This window comes from Hemitrygon akajei, chromosome 3 (assembly GCF_048418815.1).
Source record: "Hemitrygon akajei chromosome 3, sHemAka1.3, whole genome shotgun sequence".
NCBI classification, from domain to species: domain Eukaryota; kingdom Metazoa; phylum Chordata; class Chondrichthyes; order Myliobatiformes; family Dasyatidae; genus Hemitrygon; species Hemitrygon akajei.
Genome location: NC_133126.1, coordinates 173,442,540 through 173,464,758, shown reverse-complemented (window position 1 = coordinate 173,464,758; position 22,219 = coordinate 173,442,540). Strand labels below are relative to the sequence as shown.

The following is a 22,219-nucleotide window of genomic DNA, read 5'->3' as shown; positions in this document are numbered from 1 at the left end:
GAAGTCAGAACTGGGAAGATTATACAGTTTAACATGTAGCTAAGGAGTTGGTGTAGGAGGGAGGGCATAAGATTTTTGGATCATTGGGCTCTCTTCCAGGGAAGGTGGAATCTATACAGAAGAGACAGTTTGCACCTGAACTGGAAGGGTACTAATATACTAGTGGGAAGGTTTGCCAGTGCTGCATGGTGGGTTTAAATTAGAGTTGCAGGGAGAAGAGACTCAGAGTTCCAGAACAGTTAATTAGTGGAGAGGTTATAGAGACAGATGTTGTTAAGACCTCAGACAAAGTCGGGAATCAAAAGGTTGAGCATGGTGCAACTAGTATCCTGAGCTGCCTATATTTCAATGCAAGAAATATTGTAGGAAAGGTGGATGAGCTCTGGGCAAGGATCAGCACCTGGAAATATGATATTTTAGCCGTTAGTGACACTTGGCTGCAGGAGGGGGAAGGACTGGCGGATCAATATTCTGGGGTTCAGTTGTTTTAGATGCGACAGAACCAGAAGGATTAAAGGAGGAAGGATGGCATTACCAGTCAGGACAGAACTTGTCTAGTGAGGCATTTTGGTTGGAACTGAGAAATAAGTAATGCATGACCACATTAATGGCGCTATATTACAGACTGAGGGATTTAGAGGAACAAATTTGCAGACAGTTTGCAGAATGTTACAAGAAACACAAGGTGGTTCTAGTAGGAGATTTTAACTTTTCACATGTTGACTGGGACTCTCATACTCTGAAAGGACCAGATGGGATAGAATTTGTCAAATGCATTTAGGAAAGTTTCCTTAATCCATACACAGATGTCCCAATGAGAAAGTATGCAATACTAGATCTGCTATTAGGGAATGAGACAGGGCAAGTGGCAGAAGTGATCACCATGCCTTTAGTTTCAAAAGTAAGTATGCAAAAGGTAGGTCTGGTCTGCGGGTTGAGATTCCAAATTGGAGAAAAGCTAATTTTGATGAGATCTGGCAAATGTGGATTGGGACAGGCTGTTTGCTGGTAAAGTGTACTTGGTAACTGGGAGACCTTCAAAAGTGAAATTGAGAGGACAAAACTTGTATGTGCCTGTCAGAATAAAAGATAAAGATATCAAGTGTAGGGAACTTGTAGAGATATCGGGGCCCTGGTGAACAAAAAAAAAGGCTGTGCTTAGGAGGTATATGACTGGTTCTTCGCTTGCGAAGATCAGGAGGGAAGAAGAGTCCTCAGGAGTGACGCCACGGTCATTGATGACTGTAGAGGCCAATTCTGGATCTGCAGACTTTGGAACAGTAGGGACACGGGAACAGCTGGGATGCTGGTGCTTGGGTGGTAGGATCCTCCCTGCGTCTCCTCTTCTTTCAGCAGTCACTCTTCCAGATTCCTCAAAATTCTTGGCTGCTCTGTGAATCAGCGTTCTCCAGTGGTCTCTGTCACAAGCCAGCTTCTACCAATCATTGACCTCAATATTTGCCCTGAGAGGGCTCCTGCTGCTTAAGTTGGTCTTGGTACCCCTTGCCCTTGGCCCTGAGAGAGTTTTCTGTAGAGAACTGCTTTCAGTAACCTGGAGTTATCCATGCGGGACACGTGGCCTGGGAAGCGGAGCTGCCTGAGTAGCAAAGTGGCTTGGAAGTTGAGCCTTCTCCAGGAGCTCAATGTTGGAGACACGATCCTGCCAGCTGATATCCATGATGGAACAGAGGCAGCACTGATGGAAGTGCTCGAGCAACCGGATTTGCTTGTGGTACAAAACCCAGGCTTCGGAGCCATACAGCAGTGTTGTGATGACAACAACCCTGTACACCTGGAATTTTGTGGACGGACACAGCTGGTGGTTCTTCTACACATGTATAGCAGATATAGGCAGATAGGAAGAAATGGGGTGCTTATGGAGTACAAGATTGCCAGAGAACATTTAAGAAAAATCAGGAGGGCTAAGGGAAGGCATGAGCTTGCCCTGGCAGACAAGGTGAAAGAGAATCATAAGGGATTCTACAGATATGTTAAGAGCAAAAGGATAGTAAGGGACAAAACTGGTCCTGTGGAAGACCAGAATGGCAACCTATGTGTGGAGCCAAAAGAGATAGGGGAGCTCTTAAATAACTTCTTGCATCTGTATTTACTCAGGAGGTGGACACAGAAGTCTGCAGAAGTAAGGCAAAGCAGCATCAACTTCATGGACCCTATACAGATTACAGAGGAGGAAGTGTTTGCTGTCCTGAGGCAAATTAGGGTGGATGAATCACCAGGGCCTGACAAGGTGTTCCCTTGGACCCTGCAGAAGGCAAGTGCAGAAATTGCCGGGGTTCTAGCAGAGATATTTAAATCATTCTTAGCGACAGGTGAGGTACCAGAGGATTGGAGGATAGTCAATGTTGTTCCACTGTTTAAAACTACTGTTGGGCTTGACATCAGTATTGGGAAAGTTTCTGGAAGGTATTCTGAGGGACCAGATATACTAGTATTTGGGTAGACATGGACTGGTTAAGGATAGTCAGCATGGCTTTGTGAGTGGTAGGTCATGTATAACCAACCTTACTGTGTTTTTAAGAGGAAATTACCAGGAAAGTGGATGAAGGCAAGACAGTGGATGTTGTCTACATGGACTTTAGCAAGGCATTTGACAAGGTCTCACATGGGAGGTTAGTTAAAAAGGTTCAGTCACTCGGCACTCAGGATAGTAAACTGGATAGGACATTGGCTTTGTGGGAGAGTAGTAGTAGATGGTTGCCTCTCTGACTGGAGGCCTGTGACTAGTGGAGTACTGCAGAAATCAGTTCTGGATCTGTTGTTATTTGGCATCTATATCAACAATCTGGATGAGATTAGCTGGATCAGCACATTTGCAGATGACTCCAAAATAGTGGATGTAGTGGACAGTGAGGAAGGCTACCATGACTTACCTGGATCAGCTGGGAAAATGGCAGATGGAATTTAATGCAGTCAAGTACAAGGTGTTGCACTTCAGTAGGACCAACCAGGACAGGTCTTACACAGGGCACTGAGGACTGTCCCCTGAGCCAACCAGGACAGGTCTTACACAGGGCACTGAGGACTGTCCCCTGAGACAACCAGGACAGGTCTTACACAGGGCACTGAGGACTGTCCCCTGAGCCAACCAGGACAGGTCTTACACAGGGCACTGAGGAGTGTCCCCTGAGAACAAGGGGACCTGGGAATAAAGGTTTGGTTGGAATTGTCATCACAAGTAGACAGGGTTGCAAAGAAAGCTTTTTGGCACAGTGACCTTCATAAATCAAAGTATTGAGTAAAGGAGATGGGAAGTTATATTGAAGTTGTATAAGGCATTGGTGAGGACTAATTTGGAATATTGTGTGCAGTTTTGGTCACCTATCCACAGGAAAGGTGTAAATAAGGTTGAAAGAGTACAGAGAAATTTTACAAGGGTGTTACTGGGTCTGGAGGATCTGAGTTATAAGGGAAGATTAAATAGGTTAGGACTTTATTCCTTAGAATGTAGAAGATTGAGAGGAGATTTGATAGGGTAAATGCAAGCAGGCTTTTTCCACTGAGGTTAAATAGGACTACAATCAGAGGCTATGCATTAAGGATGAAAGGTGAAAAGTTTAAGGGGAACAGGAGGGGAAACTTCTTCACTCAGAAGATTGTGAAAGTGTGGAATGAGCTACCAGTACAAGTGGGGTGTGTGAGCTTGAATTCAATGTTTAAGAGCAGTTTTTATAGGTACATGGATGGTAGGGGAATGGAGGGCTATGGTTCTGATGCAGGTCGATGGAAGAAGGCAATTTAAATGGTTTGGCACAGACTAGATGGGCTGAAGGACCTGTTTCTGAGCTGTCCTTTTCTGTGACTCCATGACTAAATATTTCTGGAATTCCAAAGTGGCTGAAGATCTGTAGCAGCTGTTGAATGGTAGCCTCTGTCGTTGATGACTTCATAGATAATACTTCTGGCCATTTGGAATGAGTGTCAACTAGTGAAGTACAGCTATTAATTAGTCCATGTGTACTCAACTCCAAGGTCTGGTAGCTAAGACCACGGTTGTAGATTGGCTTTACTTGGATTCTTTGCTGCCAGAGAGCACTGAGTTCACTGCTTGCATTAGGATGTGAAAACTTCATCAATGCCCAGCCATCACACAAACCATCTTGCCAGGACTTTCATTCAATTGATGCCTGGATGACCATGGTGGAATTGTTTCAGTATTCTTGGTCAATGTGCTCATGGAATCAATATTCTGTCTCATTCTACAGGCAGGAGTCCACAGTTCAAAGTGATGGTTGACGTTGGTAAAAATGTACCACATCTTCTCCAACTTTTACTAGCCATCTATCAATGAGGTATCTGGAGATACGCTGAAGAAGAGGATTTGCAGCCATTTCTGCTCTGTTCTTGTTGACCGTGACCTGAACAGCATTTGATACAACCGTATGGACTTTGCTATCAATTGAAATTTCAGCCATGACTGCATCTTCATTTTCAGTAACCTGCTGATTCACAAGTCTGGAGAGGGCATCTGCCTGACCAAGTTTCTGGTTTGATGTGTACTTGATTTCAAAATTGTAGTCTAATAATGCCATTGCCCACCTTTGTAGATGGTTTGATATATACATTGGGATGCCTTTCTTAAACCCAAAGATGGACAACTGTGGCTCGTGATCATTAAGGACAGTGAAGCATCCACCATAAAGCATCTTGTGGAATTTCTTCATAGCAAAGATGATTCCCAAGGCTTCCTTTTGGATTTTTCCATAGCTTCTTTCTGCTGCGTGATAGCTTTCTCAGAAACATCAGAGAAGATGTAGAATATAGCACCTCCCACCCCATAATTGGATGCATCTGTTGCGAATTCTGGCCGCTCTGGGTTGAACTGTATCAAGAGAAGGTAGGATGACAATATTCTTCACCTGATGAAATGACTCTTGGCATTGTTCGGACCATTTCCTTGTGGTACCCTTGTTAAGCAGGGCAGTGAGTGGCTCCCTCAGCCAGTATATTGCTGACAGAAATGCTGACTAATAACTGGTCATCCCCAAAAATGTGAATTACTGACATCTGATAGCGGAGGTATCTTAAAGATAGCAGTGAAGTTTTCAGGACCTGTCTCCGGGGGGCAAAGTAAGCTTTGAACATGGCCATTAAATTCCTTGCAGAAACTTCTTGTTATTCATTGGCCTAGAAGACAGTGAAGGACAGAAAAGGCCTTCTTTGAGACTGTGGCGTTAGCATTTGCTGCAAATAAGTTTCTTGTATTGGTACTTTCTTCCATAATGCCATGCACCACAGTTCCAACAGGCTGTGTTTGGCCATTTGGAGACCTAATGTGTGATGATATCTGGGCCATTGGAAACTGCATTGACATGGTTCTGTTCGACCAGGTTAGAATTGTGTTGTGTTTCGGGTTGATCAAATACTGACATTCTTGACTGACAGCTTGTAGAGTCATATCAGGGTCTTGCTCCAGTCTGGCCAGGAGCCTTCTGCAAAATGTCTGCATCACCATGTGTGCCGGAAGTCTGCACATAAAAATCAGACACTTGAACTGTGATTCAGTCATGTTATCCAGCCTGAACTTTTCACATTTGTGATCAGCGGCACTGGATATGATGAAGTCATTGGCATCGTGTTTAACGAGTGGTAGCAAACACTGAAGAGAGATGACTGCTTTCCACAAAGGCTTGTTAACTCGAAATAAGTCTTTATTTAGTAAAACTGCATAACTACAAAATTCTCAAAGACTCGAAATTCCCAAAGCACAACTATTTAAATAGTTTACCCAAGAACATTCAAGACATCAGTAGAAACAATGGCCAATCAGTGAAAGTCAGCCTGAGATTGGCTGTTAGCTGACCAATGGGCATTGGTTGTTTCAGCTCACCATAAGAAAGGCTGTATTTCCTCTCATTGTAGCTTAGGTTACAAATCAATTTACAACTTTCATTATATATCAATATAAGCTTGAATAGATTTATTGCCGAACAATTTCCAACTCTTTACTTCAATCATAGTCTTTCTTTAAAACTGTTCGTTCAAATTTACTGTCACCTCTGTCCTCAATGCTTGCAAGGAAAAATATACTGAGCCGAGTGGGACTAATTAAACAGCTCTTTGAATGGACTGGCACATTCTACGATCTCCATTGGCTCTGGTGCAATGAGTGATGTGTCCACCAATACCCCGAAATCCCAGTTTAAATTCCTACCGTTTGCCTTCATTCACCTAATGTGAACTACCATGCAACAAACTAGTTTAAGTGACAATTTCCACTTCTTTTCACACTCTGGCCTGACACAGTAGATTGGAATAAGTGTTGTTTTGCTTATTTTTGAATCCTCTCTAATTAGTACATCACCAGGTCCTTGTCACCATGGACTTGTTTTCAATTGTCTTTGTTCTTTTTTTCCACAACACGGTATAAATTTATGTATAATTTATTTTCTGTCTTGTCTGTACCTACACAGCTGATACTGCTGCAAGCAAGTTTCTCATTGTACCTCTGCTTGTGCACATGACAGTAAACTTGACTGTCTTTTGGAAGTGAATGTTATTCCACATTAACAATAAGTGTATTTTGGGTACTGAAAGGTAAGTATATTTACCACTAAAGAAAAAGGTGGCATGATAGCATTAGCGGTTAGTGCGATTGTTTTGCAGCGCCAGTAATCAGCCATTTTGGTTCCATTCCTGCCGCTGTCTGTAAGGAATTTGTACATGCTCCCTGTGACTACATGCCTTCCTCCCACATTAGGGTAAAGAAATTGCTACGTCAGCAGTAGAAGCATGGCAACACCCGCGGGCTGCTCCCAGGACAACCTCAGATGCAAGACAACGTGGTTTGTTGTTCACGTAACAAATTAAGCTAATTTTTAATCTCTTTAAGATCTTTCTCACCTTTAGCAATGTTGCATTTGTCAGCTTTGATTTCACCCATCTTCATCAGTGTACCAATGGGGATGTTCCACCCAGCAGTCCTGTTCAGCCCAGTGTGACAAGACTTCTTTCCTTTCAGCTGATTGATGGTGAAGGCGTTATGACTCGACTTTTTTACTACTGCCACAGCATAATAGGATGCTCCTTCATTATCACCTAATGCATAAAGATTTCATTCAAACTTATTTTCCAAAGTTGTTTTGTTGGCATCTTTTTAAACTTAGTATTGAACTAGTTTTACACAACTTACAAAGACATCAGGTACTGCAGGTAAATGAGGGTATTCTTAGAATGAGTCTTACTGGACATTCTCCTATAATGTTTTTCTGTTTGGGTTTTAATCGAAAGGTCGCCAGGAAAGAAAATAATATTATATTCAGGAAATCCCAATTTTCGGAATCCATTTCTGCTCACCTAACAGTGAACTGCTATCACTGGTTTTTGGAAAATATCTTTTTGAATAATGTTTTAGCTACACACAGCTGACTACTATGTCCAAGTAAAAAAAAAAGGATATTAGTGGCCAAAAAAAAAGAAAACTGTGGAGACACAAAAGAAACTGTAGGTGCTGGAAATCTAGAGCAACTCACAAAATGCTGGAGGAACTCAGCAGGTCAGGCAACAGGTATGGTAATATACTTCAGTGGAAATCCAGGAAATGGAAATGCTATTTTCTCTTTTACCTGCTTCCTGAAGGCACCAGTTCCATTTTGCAAATCAGAAGCAATTTGTCATCACTTAATATTCAGTCAGCAGCCTCCTCTCAGACTCTCAACAATTTGACTTTGAACTTGCCAAAACAATGATTGCAGTGTTTCACTGCAGCCCTGAACTGGACTACCTTAATTCTAAACAAAACAGTTTATAATCAGCGGCTTTCTGCCAATATTGTTAACAAAATGTTGAAATATTTAAACAAGATGTTCTGAGTGACAGCATAACCAGCTCACTAACTGAGCTTTATTTGCACACGATTGAGTCCACGTCTTAAATTGCTCTTATTTTAAGATAAAGGCTGGTCGGTAGACTGCCCCCACCCCCATCTAAAACTATCTACGTGGAGTGTACTCATTCACCCTCTAAGTCAGGGGTGTCAAACTCATTTTAGGTCACGGGCCGGATTGAGCAAAATGCAGCTTCATGCAGGCCGGATCAGTCGGACGCGTGCGAACGCAGCTTTCATTGCCTCTGTTTTTTCAGCTTGCTCTCATGTGTCTCAGTCTTTGCTATAACTACAAAGTGTTTCACTTTACAAATTCCGTTTCTTATGAAGAAGACTGCCAAGCAAGACTGCCGAATAAACACTAAAAACCCTGAAAACCTGGTACCTGAATAAACTCAGCATTAGCCATATCATACGCCATAGGCGCTTCGATTACTGGGGCCAGCTTTAATAATAATTAGATATTATCTCGCGGGCCAAAGATAATTCCACCGCGGGCCGGATTTGGCCCGCGGGCCTTGAGTTTGACATATGCTCTGTGATTCCATACAGACAGTGTAATCATTTCATCAGTCCACACTAATGCAATTAGTACTTTTGCTACTACAAACACCGTTACTTTTAATTTATATGTAAATGGAATTGTGAATTCCTTAGTTTAGTGTTTCAATTGAAAAAAAATCCTTTGAAAAACAATAAACTAGTCACAGAATTCTAAGTATCAAATTTTCCATTCTCACCCACTAGATAGAATAGCAATGAACTCCTTGACACTAATGGTTATGAACAAAATACAGTATATTGCCTAGTTAGTGATACTGAAATTCTAATTACACTTACATAAAATGTCTGACAGACAAATAGAAATGAATTACTTAAAGAATGCTTAAGTGGTTATAGCACAAAATATTGTTGTTATTCCAAATGAATCCAGATGGAGTAAAGGATTCTTTATCATGTGTTTGTCAAGGTTTTCTGTACAATGAAGATTCTTCTGATACACAAAATGTAAAAGAGAGTTGAGAGTGGACTGCTAGCAAATAATGCTGGAGAGGTAATAATGGGACACAACAAAATGGTGGACAGACTGAATAGGTACTTTGTATCCGTCTTCACTGTGGAAGACACTAGTTTCAGGTGTCAGGAGTCATGGGTCATGAAGTGTGTGAAGTTACCAGATCAGAGAGAAGATTCTTGGGAAACTGAAAGGTCTGAAGGTAGATAAATCACCTGGACCAGAAGGTGTACATCCCATGGTTCTTAAAGAAGTGGCTGAAGAGACTGTGGAGGCATTAGTAATGAACTTTCAAGAATCACTAGGTTCTGGAAGAGTGGAAAATTGCAAATGTCACTCCACTCTTCCAAGAAAGGAGAGAAGAAACAACAGGCCAGTTAGTCTGACCTCAGTGGTTGGGAAGATGTTGGAGTCAATTATTAAGGATGAGGTCTCAGGGTACTTGGAAGCACATGATAAAATAGGCTGTCATCAGCATTGTTTCCTCAAGGGAAAGTCTTGCCTGACAAATCTGTTGGAATTCTTTTAAGAAATAACAAGCAGGATAGACAAAGGAGAATCGGTTAACGCTGTGTACTTGGATTTTCAGAAGGTCTTGGGCAAGGTACCACACATGAGGCTGCTTAACAAGCTATGAACCCATGGTATTACAGGAAAGACTCTAGCATGGATAAAGCAGTGGCTGATTGGCAGGAGGTAAAGAGTGGGAATAAAGTGAGCCTTTTCTGGCTGTCTGCCAGTGACTAGTGGTGTTCCACAGGAATCTGTGTTGGGACCAATTCTTTTTATATTATATGTCGATGATTTGGATGATGGAATTGATGGCTTTGTTGCAAACAATATGAAAATAGGTGGAGGGGCAGGTAGTTTTGAAGTAGAAGAGAGGCTACAGAAGTATTTAGACAGATTAGGAGAATGGGCTAAGAAATGGCAGATGGAATATTGTTGGGAAGTGTATGGTCATGCACTTTAATAGAAGAAATGAAAGGGCTGATTATTTTATAAATGGAGAGAAAATACAAAAAAACTGAGTTGCAAAGGGCCTCAGGAGTTGTTGTGCAGGATTCCCTAAAGGTTAAGTTGCAGGTTGAGTTAGTGGTGAGGAATGCAAATGCAATATTAGCATTCCTTTTAAGAAGACTAGAATATATTGAGGCTTTATAAAGCACTGGTGATGCCTCACCTTGTGTATTGTGAACAGTTTTGGGCATTTATCTTAGAAAGAATGTGCTGAAACTTGACAGTGTTCAAAGGAAGTTCACGAAAATGATTCTAGAATTGAATGGCTTGTCATATGAACACTGCTTGATGGCTCAGGGCATGTATTCACTAGAATTCAGAAGAATGAACGGAACCTCATTGAAACCTATCGAATGGTGAAAGGCCTTGATAGAGTGGATGTGGAGAGGATGTTTCCTATGGTGGGAGAGTCTCAGCCCAAAGGACAAAGCTTCAGAATGGAGATGAGGGGGAATTTCTTTTGCCAGAGATGGTGAATCTGTGGAATTCTTTGTCACAGGCAGCTGTAGAGGGCAAGTCTCCATGTATATTTAAGGCAGAGGTTGATAGATTCTTCATTGGTCAGGGCATGAAGGGATATGGGGAGAAGGCAGGAGATCGTGGCTGAGAGGAAAATTGGATCAGCCATGATTAAATGGTGCAGCAGACACAATGGGGCAAATGGCCTAAATCTGCTCATAATCTTATGGTCAATGATTCCAGGATAAAAAGATTTCTTCAGCGCTCTAGGAGGATTCAGTATCCTCTTTGCCTCTTCTGAGTACTGTTGTGTCAAGTATGCATCAGAGTTCCAAGAGTACGACAGTCAGCTTTATTCTCCTGTCTATGCAATTGAAGTGCAGTTTCTCACTGGAACTATATAATTGCTGAATTATTATATTTCTTACCTGTATAACTTTCTCCAGCAGCAGGCACCAATCCATACAGTTTTCCAGCTGTGTAAATCTGTCCTGCATCCAAGGTTACTGCATCAATTTCTTTTTTCTGTGATGAAACAATAAAAAATGTATTTAAATCAATACATGATATTGATTAAAATTACATTTCATTACATAATTAAAGAATATTGTAGGGACATGAAGACTAGACCTCCTTGTTGAAAGCCTTAGGTAGAAGAAAAACGCTGATAAACTTTTCTAAATAATAGAAAAGAAAAAGAATGGAGAAGGTTGATTAGACACCTCAGCCAGGCCTATACGAGAAAACAGAATATTCAATTGATGGATTATTCATCTGACATCTCAAAGAATCATCAACTTGATCCTTGGATCAAGTTGCCTATGCCATGTTCCTGTGACGGTTTTACAGTAACTCTAGTTTCAGCATCTACTTTGTACAGCAGAATTCTGTGACTGTGAACCATAACCCTGAACGAGGACACCTACTGAAGGCTTTGACTCAACACTAAGTCCAGCAATAGTTCTGGATCATTCTGAGTTGAAAGCCCTCCAACTTTGCATTTGCCCTTGATCCCATGCAAGCAACAATCTTACTGATGTGTATGGGATTTCCAATATTTATTGTTAATGTTTATTTTTTTTTCTTTAAACTTACCTTTCTCATCATGTTGTAGTAGTTTAATGTACTTTAAAATAATTTACTTTTTATTTTCGAACTTAATTCCAAGACAAATATTTTTCATTTAAATTTAATATTCAAAATTATTTAAAAACAATAAAATGCGTTGGAGAACAGCAAGGTGTCAGTGGCAGCCCAGGAAATGGAACTTTGGGTTTACTGGTCAAGTCCACTTGTAGACTGTTCTTACCTGTGGAAGGGATATGGAGTCAAGGCCTTCAGTACAATGGTCCTGTGATACCCCAGAAGGCGAGAGTGGTGTTATGATAAACGCATAGCCCATATTAATGAAGAATTTTTCTCAAAATATTTACAATTAAGTGCTGCGAGATAATCCGTTTATTTCTTTACATTAATTTAAATAAATTGTTATAATTAAATAATATCTCATTCTTCTCAGATGTTGTGTTGACCTTTAAGCTTACTCTAAGATCAATCTAACCCTCTCCTCCTGCATAAATGCTCCTAATATATCAGCCTCTGCCACCATCCCTGGCAGGGCATTCCACACGTTCACCATTCTGTATTAAAAAAAAACTTACCTCTGGCATCCTCCCGAAACTTTCCTCCAATCACTTTAAAAATGTGCACCCTGGTATTAGCTATTTCCATCCTGGCCATTCACCCAATCAGTGCCTCATCATCTTATACACCTATCAAGTCATCTCTTATCCCTCCCTCCAAAGAGAAAAGCCTTAGCTCACTCAACCTTGCTTCATAAGACATACTCCCTAATCCAGGCAGCATCCTGGTAAATCTCCTTTGCACCATCTCTGAATTTTCCACATCCTTCCAATAACAGGTGACCAGACCTGAACACAATGTTCCAAGTAATATTTGCTCCCGACTCAATTATGTTCACATCCTGAGTACAAAGGATCAGGTAAAATCTAACCCCAGATAAGAATGTAACCACACTTTCCAGAAACCTCCACTGAATGAGGATCCATTTCCTGAGCAAACACCATCGCCATAAGAAGCCTCAGTTCACAGGTCATCATCAATAACTCAACAGCTCTGCATGGCGGGTATAGGGTGGTGGGAAAATCATAAATGTTCTGCTTGTGTTTTAGGATCAAAAACATCATCCAATGAAACAGATGCACTCGCAGTATTTCATGCGCTGCACCCATTTTTCTTTCAGTGACTAGAAAACATTGTTGGGAGGAGACAGTTGTAGGTTGGTTTGGACTGATCAAGGATAATGAGATCACGAAGTGAGGAGATCTGGTTAAAGAGACCCAAAGGTGGAGAGAGAGGAGGTGGAGAGATAGGTTGGGGGGTGGGGTAGGAGGAATTGGAGAAGGATGGAGATGTCAGTGGGCAGGAAGGAAGGAAGAAGGTTAAGATTGTGAGTAGAGTGGCAATATAAGGGACAGGAGTGGAGTGAGAACATTTGTGGATGAGAGGAATATGCAGAGGTCAGTGGATGGAAGAAGGAGGGGAGATGAGTAAGACAGGAATGGGAAGTGGGATCAGGTTATGATAGCAGGGTGGTGAAATCAGGTCAGTGAGATCAGCGAGGACAGACTGGGATAGATCAAGAGGTACAACCAGTCAGAGTATGATGGGCAGATCTGGGAGTGAGAGCAAGGTGAGGAAATTGTGTGGAAAGAGTTTGATGAGGATTGATTGAAGGGGTGAATATATCTGGGGAATGGAGCGAAGTAGAAAGACCGAGGAAGCAAGCAGAGAGATGGGCAATGAGGAAGTCAGGTACTGAGGAGAACACGGGGGATGAAGTGTATGACGTGGACTTAAGATAAAGATGCATTGTGAATTAAATAATGAGAAGGAAGAGATCAGGCAAGGTTGGAGATAATTATCAGTTTATTTATATGGACTCCTCAAACCATCCATGCCAATTGGCAACACCACTTGCCAATCTTTCTCCACTTTGGATTCTTAACAGTATTTAGTATTATTTATAAACAGTGCTTTGCTTCACCTTGGTAATCCTATCTGAGAAATTCTCTACATTATCCATTGCTTCTCATCTCTACAACTTAAAACTAACTTGTTTTCTAACTTTCTCAGTTCTGATGATGATTCTTTGTAAGGTACATTAACTCTGTTTCTCTTTACACTGTTGTGTCACAATGCCTTAAAAACAATAACAACATTCACATTTGCAGTTCAAGTGTAAAGCTTATAAATTGTGAGACTTTCAAAATTTTTGTCCCAAGCACACCACAATCTATTATGTTTAACGGCATTTTATGTTCCTAGAATTACTTTTAAAAATGAGCATACTAAATTAATGAGGCCTGCTGTTTCAAAAAAGGCTTTGATCTTTCTCTTTACACTCTTTTGAGCAAACCAAATAAACTTTTACCCTGAGGATAAAGATCTACAACAAACCATTCATTTCAGTGCGATGTTCTATACTAAAGAATCCAACAAAATAACATGCAAGCCTTGAAAGAGAGATTTGGTTTGTTTTAATGTCCTACAGGAATGGCGCACATATGTACCATGCACATTAAGCAGCTATCATTGTGGGCATTGTGCAAATCTGGATCTTACCTTAATTTTTATCATGCAGTCAGTGGGATTGTCACCTGATACACACTGAATTGGTGGTGTCAGGTTTTGGTTTTGGAATGCTGTAGCCATATCTCCACATTTCAGTATTTCACTTCTGGATTGTGTGCACCAGCGCAGAGTTGCTGGCAAGCCTGAAGAAAAAGCAACACTAGGTTATTATCTGTCTGCACTGATGCAACTTCACTGTCACAATTTGCTTTAAATAACATGTATAGATGTTATAAATTAAATAACATGTAGAAATGGACTGCTGCACACTATCAAAATAAGCTGCAGAGAGTTGTAAACTTAGCTCCATCATGAGCATTAGCCTCCACTGTTTCCAGGATATCTTCAAGGACTGATGCCTCAAAAAGGCGGCGTCCATCATTAAGGATCCCCACCACCCAGGTCGTGCCTTGTTCCCATTTTTACCATTAGGAAGGAGATACAGGAGTCGAAGGCACACACTCAATGATTCAGGATCAGTTTCTTCCCCTCTGCCATCTGATTTCTGAATGGACATTGAACCCACGATATCTACCTCACTACTTCTTAATTTCTATTTTTGCACTACTTGTTTGTTAACTAATATATTTTTATTGTATTTCACAATTTTTCTCTATCATGTATTGAATTGTACTGCTGCCACAAAGTCAACAGATTTCATGACATATGCCGGTGATATTCAACCTGATTCTGATTCCATTTTGTCCTGTGTTACCAATGATTTAGCAGAAAATACTGGAATTGATTTAAAAACAATTCAACCACAGAGTTTTAACAAGAAAACAGAAATGCTGGTAACTCTAAGCATGTCAGGCAGCTGGGTGGAAGGACAGGCATAATTTCGGGTCTTCGTCTTCATGGATGTTTCATTGGGACTGGGAGGCTACGGAAACAAGGTTATTTCTAAGTTGCAGAAAGGATGTTGGAGGAAATCATTAACATGAGAGATTCTGCAGATTCTGGAAAACGTAAGCAACACACACAAAATGCTGGAGGAACTCAGCAGGTCAGGCAGCATCTACAGAAATTAATAAACAGTTGACTCTTTGGGCCAAAACCTATCTTCAGGATGGAGGAAGGGTGGAAAGCACAAAGGAAATTTTTCAGACAGAGTTGCCAGGGTGATTCAAATGTTTATAGTTAATGGGGAAAGCTAGAGTGATAAAAAGCAGAGAGTACAGCTGTGAAATGCAGATCAAAAGAGATATCAAACCAAAAGAAGAAACATATCAGCCAGTGTCTGTGAAGAAAGAAAAGAACTATTTCAAGATTCAACACACAAAATGCTGGTGGAACACAGCAGGCCAGGCAGCATCTATAAGGAGAAGCACTGTCGACGTTTCGGGCCGAGGCCCTTCGTCAGGACTGACCGAAAGGAAAGATAGTAAGAGATTTGAAAGTAGTGGGGGGAGGGGGAAATGCGAAATGATAGGAGAAGACCGGAGGGGGTGGGGTGAAGCTGAGAGCCGGAAAGGTGATTGGCGAAAGTGATACAGAGCTGGAGAAGGGAAAGGATCTTTACCTTCAGGTGAGTTATCTACCTTCGGATCTTTCAGCTTCCTAAGCAGGTTCTTCCTAGTAATAGCAACTACACTCATTTCTGTCCCGTGACACTGTCAAACTTCTCGCATACTGCTCGTGTCTTCCACACTGAAGACTGATGCAAAATACTTATTTAGTTGGTCTGCCATACCGTTGTACCCCATTACTACCTCTCCAGCATCATTTTACAGCAGTTTGATATCTACACTCACATCTCTTTATTCTTTACATATCTGAAAAAAATTCAGGTATCCTCTTCATTATTATTGGCTAGCTTAGATTCACAATTCACCTTTCGCTCCATATGGCTTTCTTAGTTGCCTTCTGTCAGTTTTTAAAAGCTTCCCAATCCTCTAACTTTCCACTGATATTTGCTCTAATTACTTTTACGTTGGCTTTAACTTCCCCAGTCAGCCTCGGTTGTGTCATCCTAGCTTTAAAATACTTCTTCTTTGGGATGTATCTATTCAGTGCCTTTCAAATTGCTCCCAGAAACTCCAGCCATTTCTGCTCTGTCGTCATCCACGCTAGTGTCCCTTTCCAATCAACTATGTCCAGCTCCTCTCTCATGCCTCTGTAATTCCCTTTACTCTACTGTAATACTGATTCATTTGACTTTAGCTTCTCCCTTTCAAACTACAGGGCGACTTCTATAAAATTAGGTATTTAAATAAAATACAGAACAAATTAGAATACTACCAATGACATTATAGTGTTATAAATTTGTGTATTGGTTCCTAATAGTTATTGACAGTGGACTTCATACAGTGTAGGCTGACTGTTTTTTTTGATTGACTGAGCAGACACCTAATGTAGATGTGGACTGCCTTCATACAATGCTTTTGATGATTGTACCTTCCAAATCATGTTTCATTGTAACAATCAAGCTGATTGTCGATACCTTCAAATTCTTCGCAGTGGAAGTAGTGAAATCGTTTAATTTTCACTCTCAGCTATTTCTGGCATCTCCAAGACTGAATGCTTGCAACTGCAATGAGCAAAACAGTTCTGAATTGTTTTACTGCTTATTTCTTGCTGACTATCGGTGAGAAAAATCACTGCTTTATGAACGCAAAAATTGTTCACCCACCCTACAGCATGGTGTCTAATGGCTCCGCAATTGCAAGTGACTGACACTAGTTAAAAACTGTTCAGCAACAGACTCCTGTCCCAATTAAGAGGCATAGTGTCCCAAATAAGGAAAGGGATACCCTGCTATTTTGTCAATCTTTAAGAATTGCCCCAAATAAGCAGGTCCTGATTAACTGATGGCCCAATTAACCACAATCCATTGTATTGTAATAACCTTAGAGCAGAACTGACCAGTTCAAAGTACATTTATTAACAACGTAGGCTATATTCAACCTTGAGACTCGTCTCCTTACAGGCAGCCACAAAACAAACAGAAATAAAATGTTTAAATTGTTAAATCTGATACAAGTATGAAAAGCTGAAATATGCCTAGATGGAAGAAGAAATGGTGTTCAGCAGTTGTGTTGAACCTGATTGGTAAAGAATAGCACCAGGAGTGTGATGGGAATTAAAGCAACAGGCAGCTGGAAGACAGGGTCAGCCTTGCAGACTGACTAAATATGTTTTCTGATTCAGTCTTCCAATTTGCATCTGGCTTCTTCAGTGTAGAAGGAGTCAGATTGTGAGAACCAACGCAATAATTTATACTGGAAGAAATGCTAGTGAAATACTTTTATCTCCTGGATAGAATGTATGGATCCCTGCATGCTAAGTGATGAGGTAAAAGACAAGGCCACAAGAAGAAAGCATCTATCATCGAGGCTCACCATCATTCAGGCCACTCAAAGCTACCATTGGGCAGGAGGTACAGAAGCCTTAGGCTCCGCACCACTAGGCCCACAAACTGTTATTCTCTACAACCATCGGGCCCCTTAACCAGCGTAGACAGCTTCACTCACCTCAACACTGAACCAAGTCCACAATCTGTAGACTCACTTTCAAGGTCTCTACAACTTAGGTACTCGGTTTTATTTATTTACATTTTTTTAAATTATTTACATGACTTGTCTTCTTTTACACATTGCTTGTTTGTCAGTCTTTGCTATTTATGGTTTATCATAAATTCTATTGTATTTCTTTATTTTCCCATAAATACCTGCAAGAAAATGAATCACAGGGTAGGATATGGTGACATACACATACTTTCTTTGAACACATACAAGGGGGCCATTCTGCCCAAAGATTCTATACTAACACACAAAACAATCCTTTTCCCCACCTTCCCTAGATTTCTCTGAACCCTGTTCACTGCAAATTACGCTCAATTTCACCACCCGCCTACATTAGGGGCAGTTAACCTAACACATCTTTGACTGACAGTAGCTGTGAGGAATCTGTACTGCCTGCTGCTTCACCGAGTCCTCCTGGGCAGTAATGCCTCCCCTGCAGTTGTGTGGGGAAGAGCACAAGGGGGGAAATGGCTAATGGAAATCAGGGAGAGGATCTGGGAGCTGTGAAGTAAACAGTCTGTTTGCAGTGTTGAAAGAGAAGTGAGACTGAAAGTAGAATCACAGGAAGATAATGGAAATTGTGAAGGTGATTTAAATTTAGTCAAATGGGAATTTGTCATACGCACAGGTACGTACATAGGTGCAGTGAAAAACTTGCTTGCAGCAGTATCATAGGCACATAACATTCACAAGAAAAACATAAATTAAACATCTCCTGCGCTGAATTTTGAATAATTATCTGGCCTCCCCCGCACTGAAGAAACCAAACACAGATTGCATGACCTCTTTGTGGGACTCCCTCTTTCAGGATGCAGGGGTGACTATGAACTTCTACTCACCCTGTTAATTTAATTTTCCAGATCATTCACACGGACTCATCTGTCTGGGGCAATCTGCACTATTCCAATGAGACCCAAAATTTGCTCAAGCAACAATATCTCATCTCCTGCCTGTGCATGTTGCAACCTTTTGGCCTCAGTATCAAATGTAGTAATTTTAAGGTAAATTACCTTTTCTGTTTGTATTGGACAGCCAGTTTCTGTCTAAAGTCATCAATCTGTCTTGTGTTTTATCCCCCTCTTGTCACAGGCATTGTCCAATGTGCTGGGCATTTTCAGCAAACGTCTTTTGGTTTCTGATCTCCATTGTATTTGTCCCTTTGCTTGCTTTTGACTCTTTAATGGCCCTCATTAATCTTTCAACTGTACTCCTACACTGGAACCATCTCAGTAACTCTGACTTCACCTGATCAGACATCCCTGTGTCCTCTGCATCCCTCTTTGAAACTTAAAACCAACTTATTTTCTCACATTTTGAGTTCCAATGAAAGGTCTATGACCTAGAACACCAAGTCTGTGTCTCTTTCCCTTGATACCACCTGATCTCCTGACCATTTCCAGCAAGTTTTATTATTATTTCAGATTTCTAGCATCTACAGTTCTTTTTTAAATTTCCAAGTGTGGTTTATGAACACAGGCTATATACAACATCATTTAGCCAAACAAAAAAGTTCCAGATTAGTTTCAGGCTCATATGGGAAAAGCACAAAGATCTCAGCAACAAAGACTGTTTTGCATAGAAGAAATATAACATTTGGTGAATCACATAAAAGTACAGTGGATTCCGGTTAATTGGGCCATCAGTTAATTGGGGCAGCCACTCATTTGCAACAACTCTTAAAGAACAAAAGCTAATTAAGAAAATAACTGGGATTCCCTTTGTTTATTTGGGACACTATGTTGCTTAATTGGGGCAGAAGACTGTTGCTGAACAGTTTATAACTATGTCAGACACGTATATTTGCACCGTGTTAGACACTACACAGTGCCAAAAGAAAATAAAATGATTTCACTACTTCAAGTTAGGATCTGTGAAGAATTTGTAGGTATCGACAATAATCATGAATGTTACAATGAAAATGAAGATTTTGAGGATGCAATTGTAAGAAAGCAGTCAATTATCTATACTAGGTGTCTGCACTGATTTTGTGGATTTACAGTCAATTAAAAGAACATATATACTGGATGAATTCCTCCATTGATAACTATAAGGAACTACATAGTTTTACAGTACTGAAGTAGTACTGAGAGAGTTCCAATTTGTTCTGTACTTGTGGATACTTAAATTTGTTACTCAGTTACAGTCTTTTGTCTTTTTTCTATTGTTTTAATTATTTCCATGGAACTTCCGCTAGTTGGGGCAGCTGCCTAATTGGGTCAAAATGTACTGGTCCCAATGTGTCCCAATTAACCACTATCCATGGTATTTATTCAGACACAAGAGACTGCTGATGCTGAAATCTACAGCAACAAACAATCTGCTAGAGAAATTCAGAGGGTCGAGCAACATTAGGAGAAGGAAAACAATTGCTGATGTCTTGGGTCTAAACCCTGCATCAGGTCCCGATCCCTGAAGTCCCTGTGTTCCTGAACACTGGAGAAGTGTGCATATATACCCATGTACCCCATGTAAAGCTCCATTTAATACTGAAAAAAAAGGGAAATGCAGAATTTGGTTTTAAACCTATGAAATCCTACCAGTCTTCCAAAAACATGGTTGCATGATGTTTTTTATATCAACTCAGGAAGCAGCACATCTCTGTAACCAATAACATGCACCTATATAATGTTTATTGAAATAAATGGAAAAAACCACAATAAAAACAACACACCAACACACCCTTTTAGACACCTACACCAACCAATTAGATCTGCAGGCTAATGTTTTGTAGATTTGAGTAATAATGTTCTCTAGTGCAATAATGTATTTCACAGTTCAGCTTACAGTGTGGTAAAACCCTTTGAAGAGTATTAATGATCATCTTAATTTGAAAGATATCACTTACGGTAGCAATCAAGTCCTTTCAAGGATTGTAGATACTCTGTCCCCAACCAGGCCTGATAAGTTTGGTTTCTGATGAGAGTAAATTCTTTGGTGGCATCCTTAAACAGCAAGTCTTTGCTACCATATGAAGTGGAATTAAACATCTTAAATCCAGCAGAGGTAATGCCAAACTTTTTCTGGAAGCAAAAGGTCTTTTTTAATGGAAGAGTCTGAAGTAATTAATAGCTATTCAGAATTATATAATTCACTAAAGCCTCATGGAAGAGACAGGAGTGTCTATCAAATTAGCTCAAAACCAACATATTACAATGAAAGTCCATTGGTGCGTTGTGAAATATCAAAATCTACAGATGTTAGAAATCTGAACTAAGGATCTGCTGTAAATACTTAGCAAGTCAGGCAGCATTTAAGCTGGAAGAAGCAAGATTAACATTTCATCTCAATGATAGTTGATCAGAACTAGAAGAGTGAGAAAAAGAATGTGTTTCAAGGTACAAAGAGGGCGTGATGCAGAGAACAAAGGAAAGGCTTGTGATCAGATGGAAATATAATAGCCAAGTGACACCGGTATTTTTGGAGTTAATCAATGAATGAGGGAAATTAGACCCAGCATGTTCTTTTGTTCTTCCTCAGAGGTGCAGAATTGGAAATATTGAAGCAGAAGAGAATGCTGCAAACACCAAACAAAAAGGGTAACATCTGTGGAGAGAACAAGTTAATGCTTCAGCTAATCAACCTTATATTGGTACTGCCCTGTGCTGACATAAGCAGGAAAGGCTTCGCTTATCCCAAGAGCTGCCCTGGTACAAGGTGAGGTGGTCTTCCTCAAGCTTATATTAATCCTCAGAGGAACAGAGTAAAAGGTCAAAGACGGACATCAGAGAGGGGGTGGGATGGAAAATTAAAGTAAGAGGCAACTGGAAATTCAGGGTCAGCCTCTTAGACTGAGCAGAGGCGGGTAAAGTGGTCACTGAATCTGTCTTCAGTTCCTCCAATGTACAGGAGACCACATCTTGAGCACCAAGTGCAATATGCAAGATTAGGAAAAAGGCAAGTGAATCATGGCACAACCTGCAAGAACAATGTAAATGGACAGGTGTGGAAACACCTGCTCTTGCAGGAGAAAGTGCAATGATAAGGGGAGCTGATGAAGGACAAAGCCTGAAGCTGCTGAGGGACCCTTCAGAATGCTGAACAGAGGGGGTCAGTTAAGGGAAGAGTGGAAGATGTGTCCGGCAGTGGAATCCCATTGAATCCACTGAATAGGCAGAGTGTTAGGGTAGAAGGCATGCTCAAGGGAAACCTTGCAGTGTCTGGGAATAAAAGAGGTTCGAGCAGAAGAACAGCAAGCAGGAAAGACAGAGTTGTCAGATCTCTTCAAGTATGGTTGAGAAGCGGCACAATTACAAACAAAAAAGCCATCAATACCAATCTGTATAAATGCCTAATAAACTCCACACTGCCACTTATCAAGGTGTCTCCTTAAAGCAATTCCTCTGCAGTATAGTCAAACAGAAGAGCATATGTTCTCATCGTCTCAGTCCCCTTCCGGATTAGCATTCCCGCTAAAGTGACAGACCAATCTAGACAGTCAGCAATAGCTAATAATTCCTCTAAAAAGCTACAATGAATCAATCAGATGTTTTGTAAGACAAGTGACAAAAGAATCAAATGTATCTTGAGGAAAAATATTTTCACACTGCAAGTGGTTACAATTTTTTTATACGTAATAGTTGAAATTGAATCAATAATAGTTTCAAAAGGGAATTTGTTAAGTACTTAAAGGCAAAAAATTCATAAATATGTGGAGAATTCTATTTATTTATTTATTTATTTTACAGGAAATTTGGGCTGAGAGGG

General features: G+C 40.6%; 1 protein-coding gene across 1 annotated transcript in view; it reads right to left on the bottom strand.

Annotated features, from left to right (window-relative positions):
• Positions 1 to 22,219, bottom strand: part of meltf (melanotransferrin) — an 81,787-nt gene that overhangs the window by 28,125 nt on the left and 31,443 nt on the right. The window contains exons 8-11 of the mRNA XM_073041386.1: positions 20,361 to 20,535; positions 13,983 to 14,134; positions 10,766 to 10,862; positions 6,862 to 7,056 (exon numbers count right to left, since the gene is read on the bottom strand). Of these exons, the coding sequence (XP_072897487.1) occupies positions 6,862 to 7,056; positions 10,766 to 10,862; positions 13,983 to 14,134; positions 20,361 to 20,535 (619 nt within the window). The remainder of the gene's footprint in view (positions 1 to 6,861; positions 7,057 to 10,765; positions 10,863 to 13,982; positions 14,135 to 20,360; positions 20,536 to 22,219) is intronic.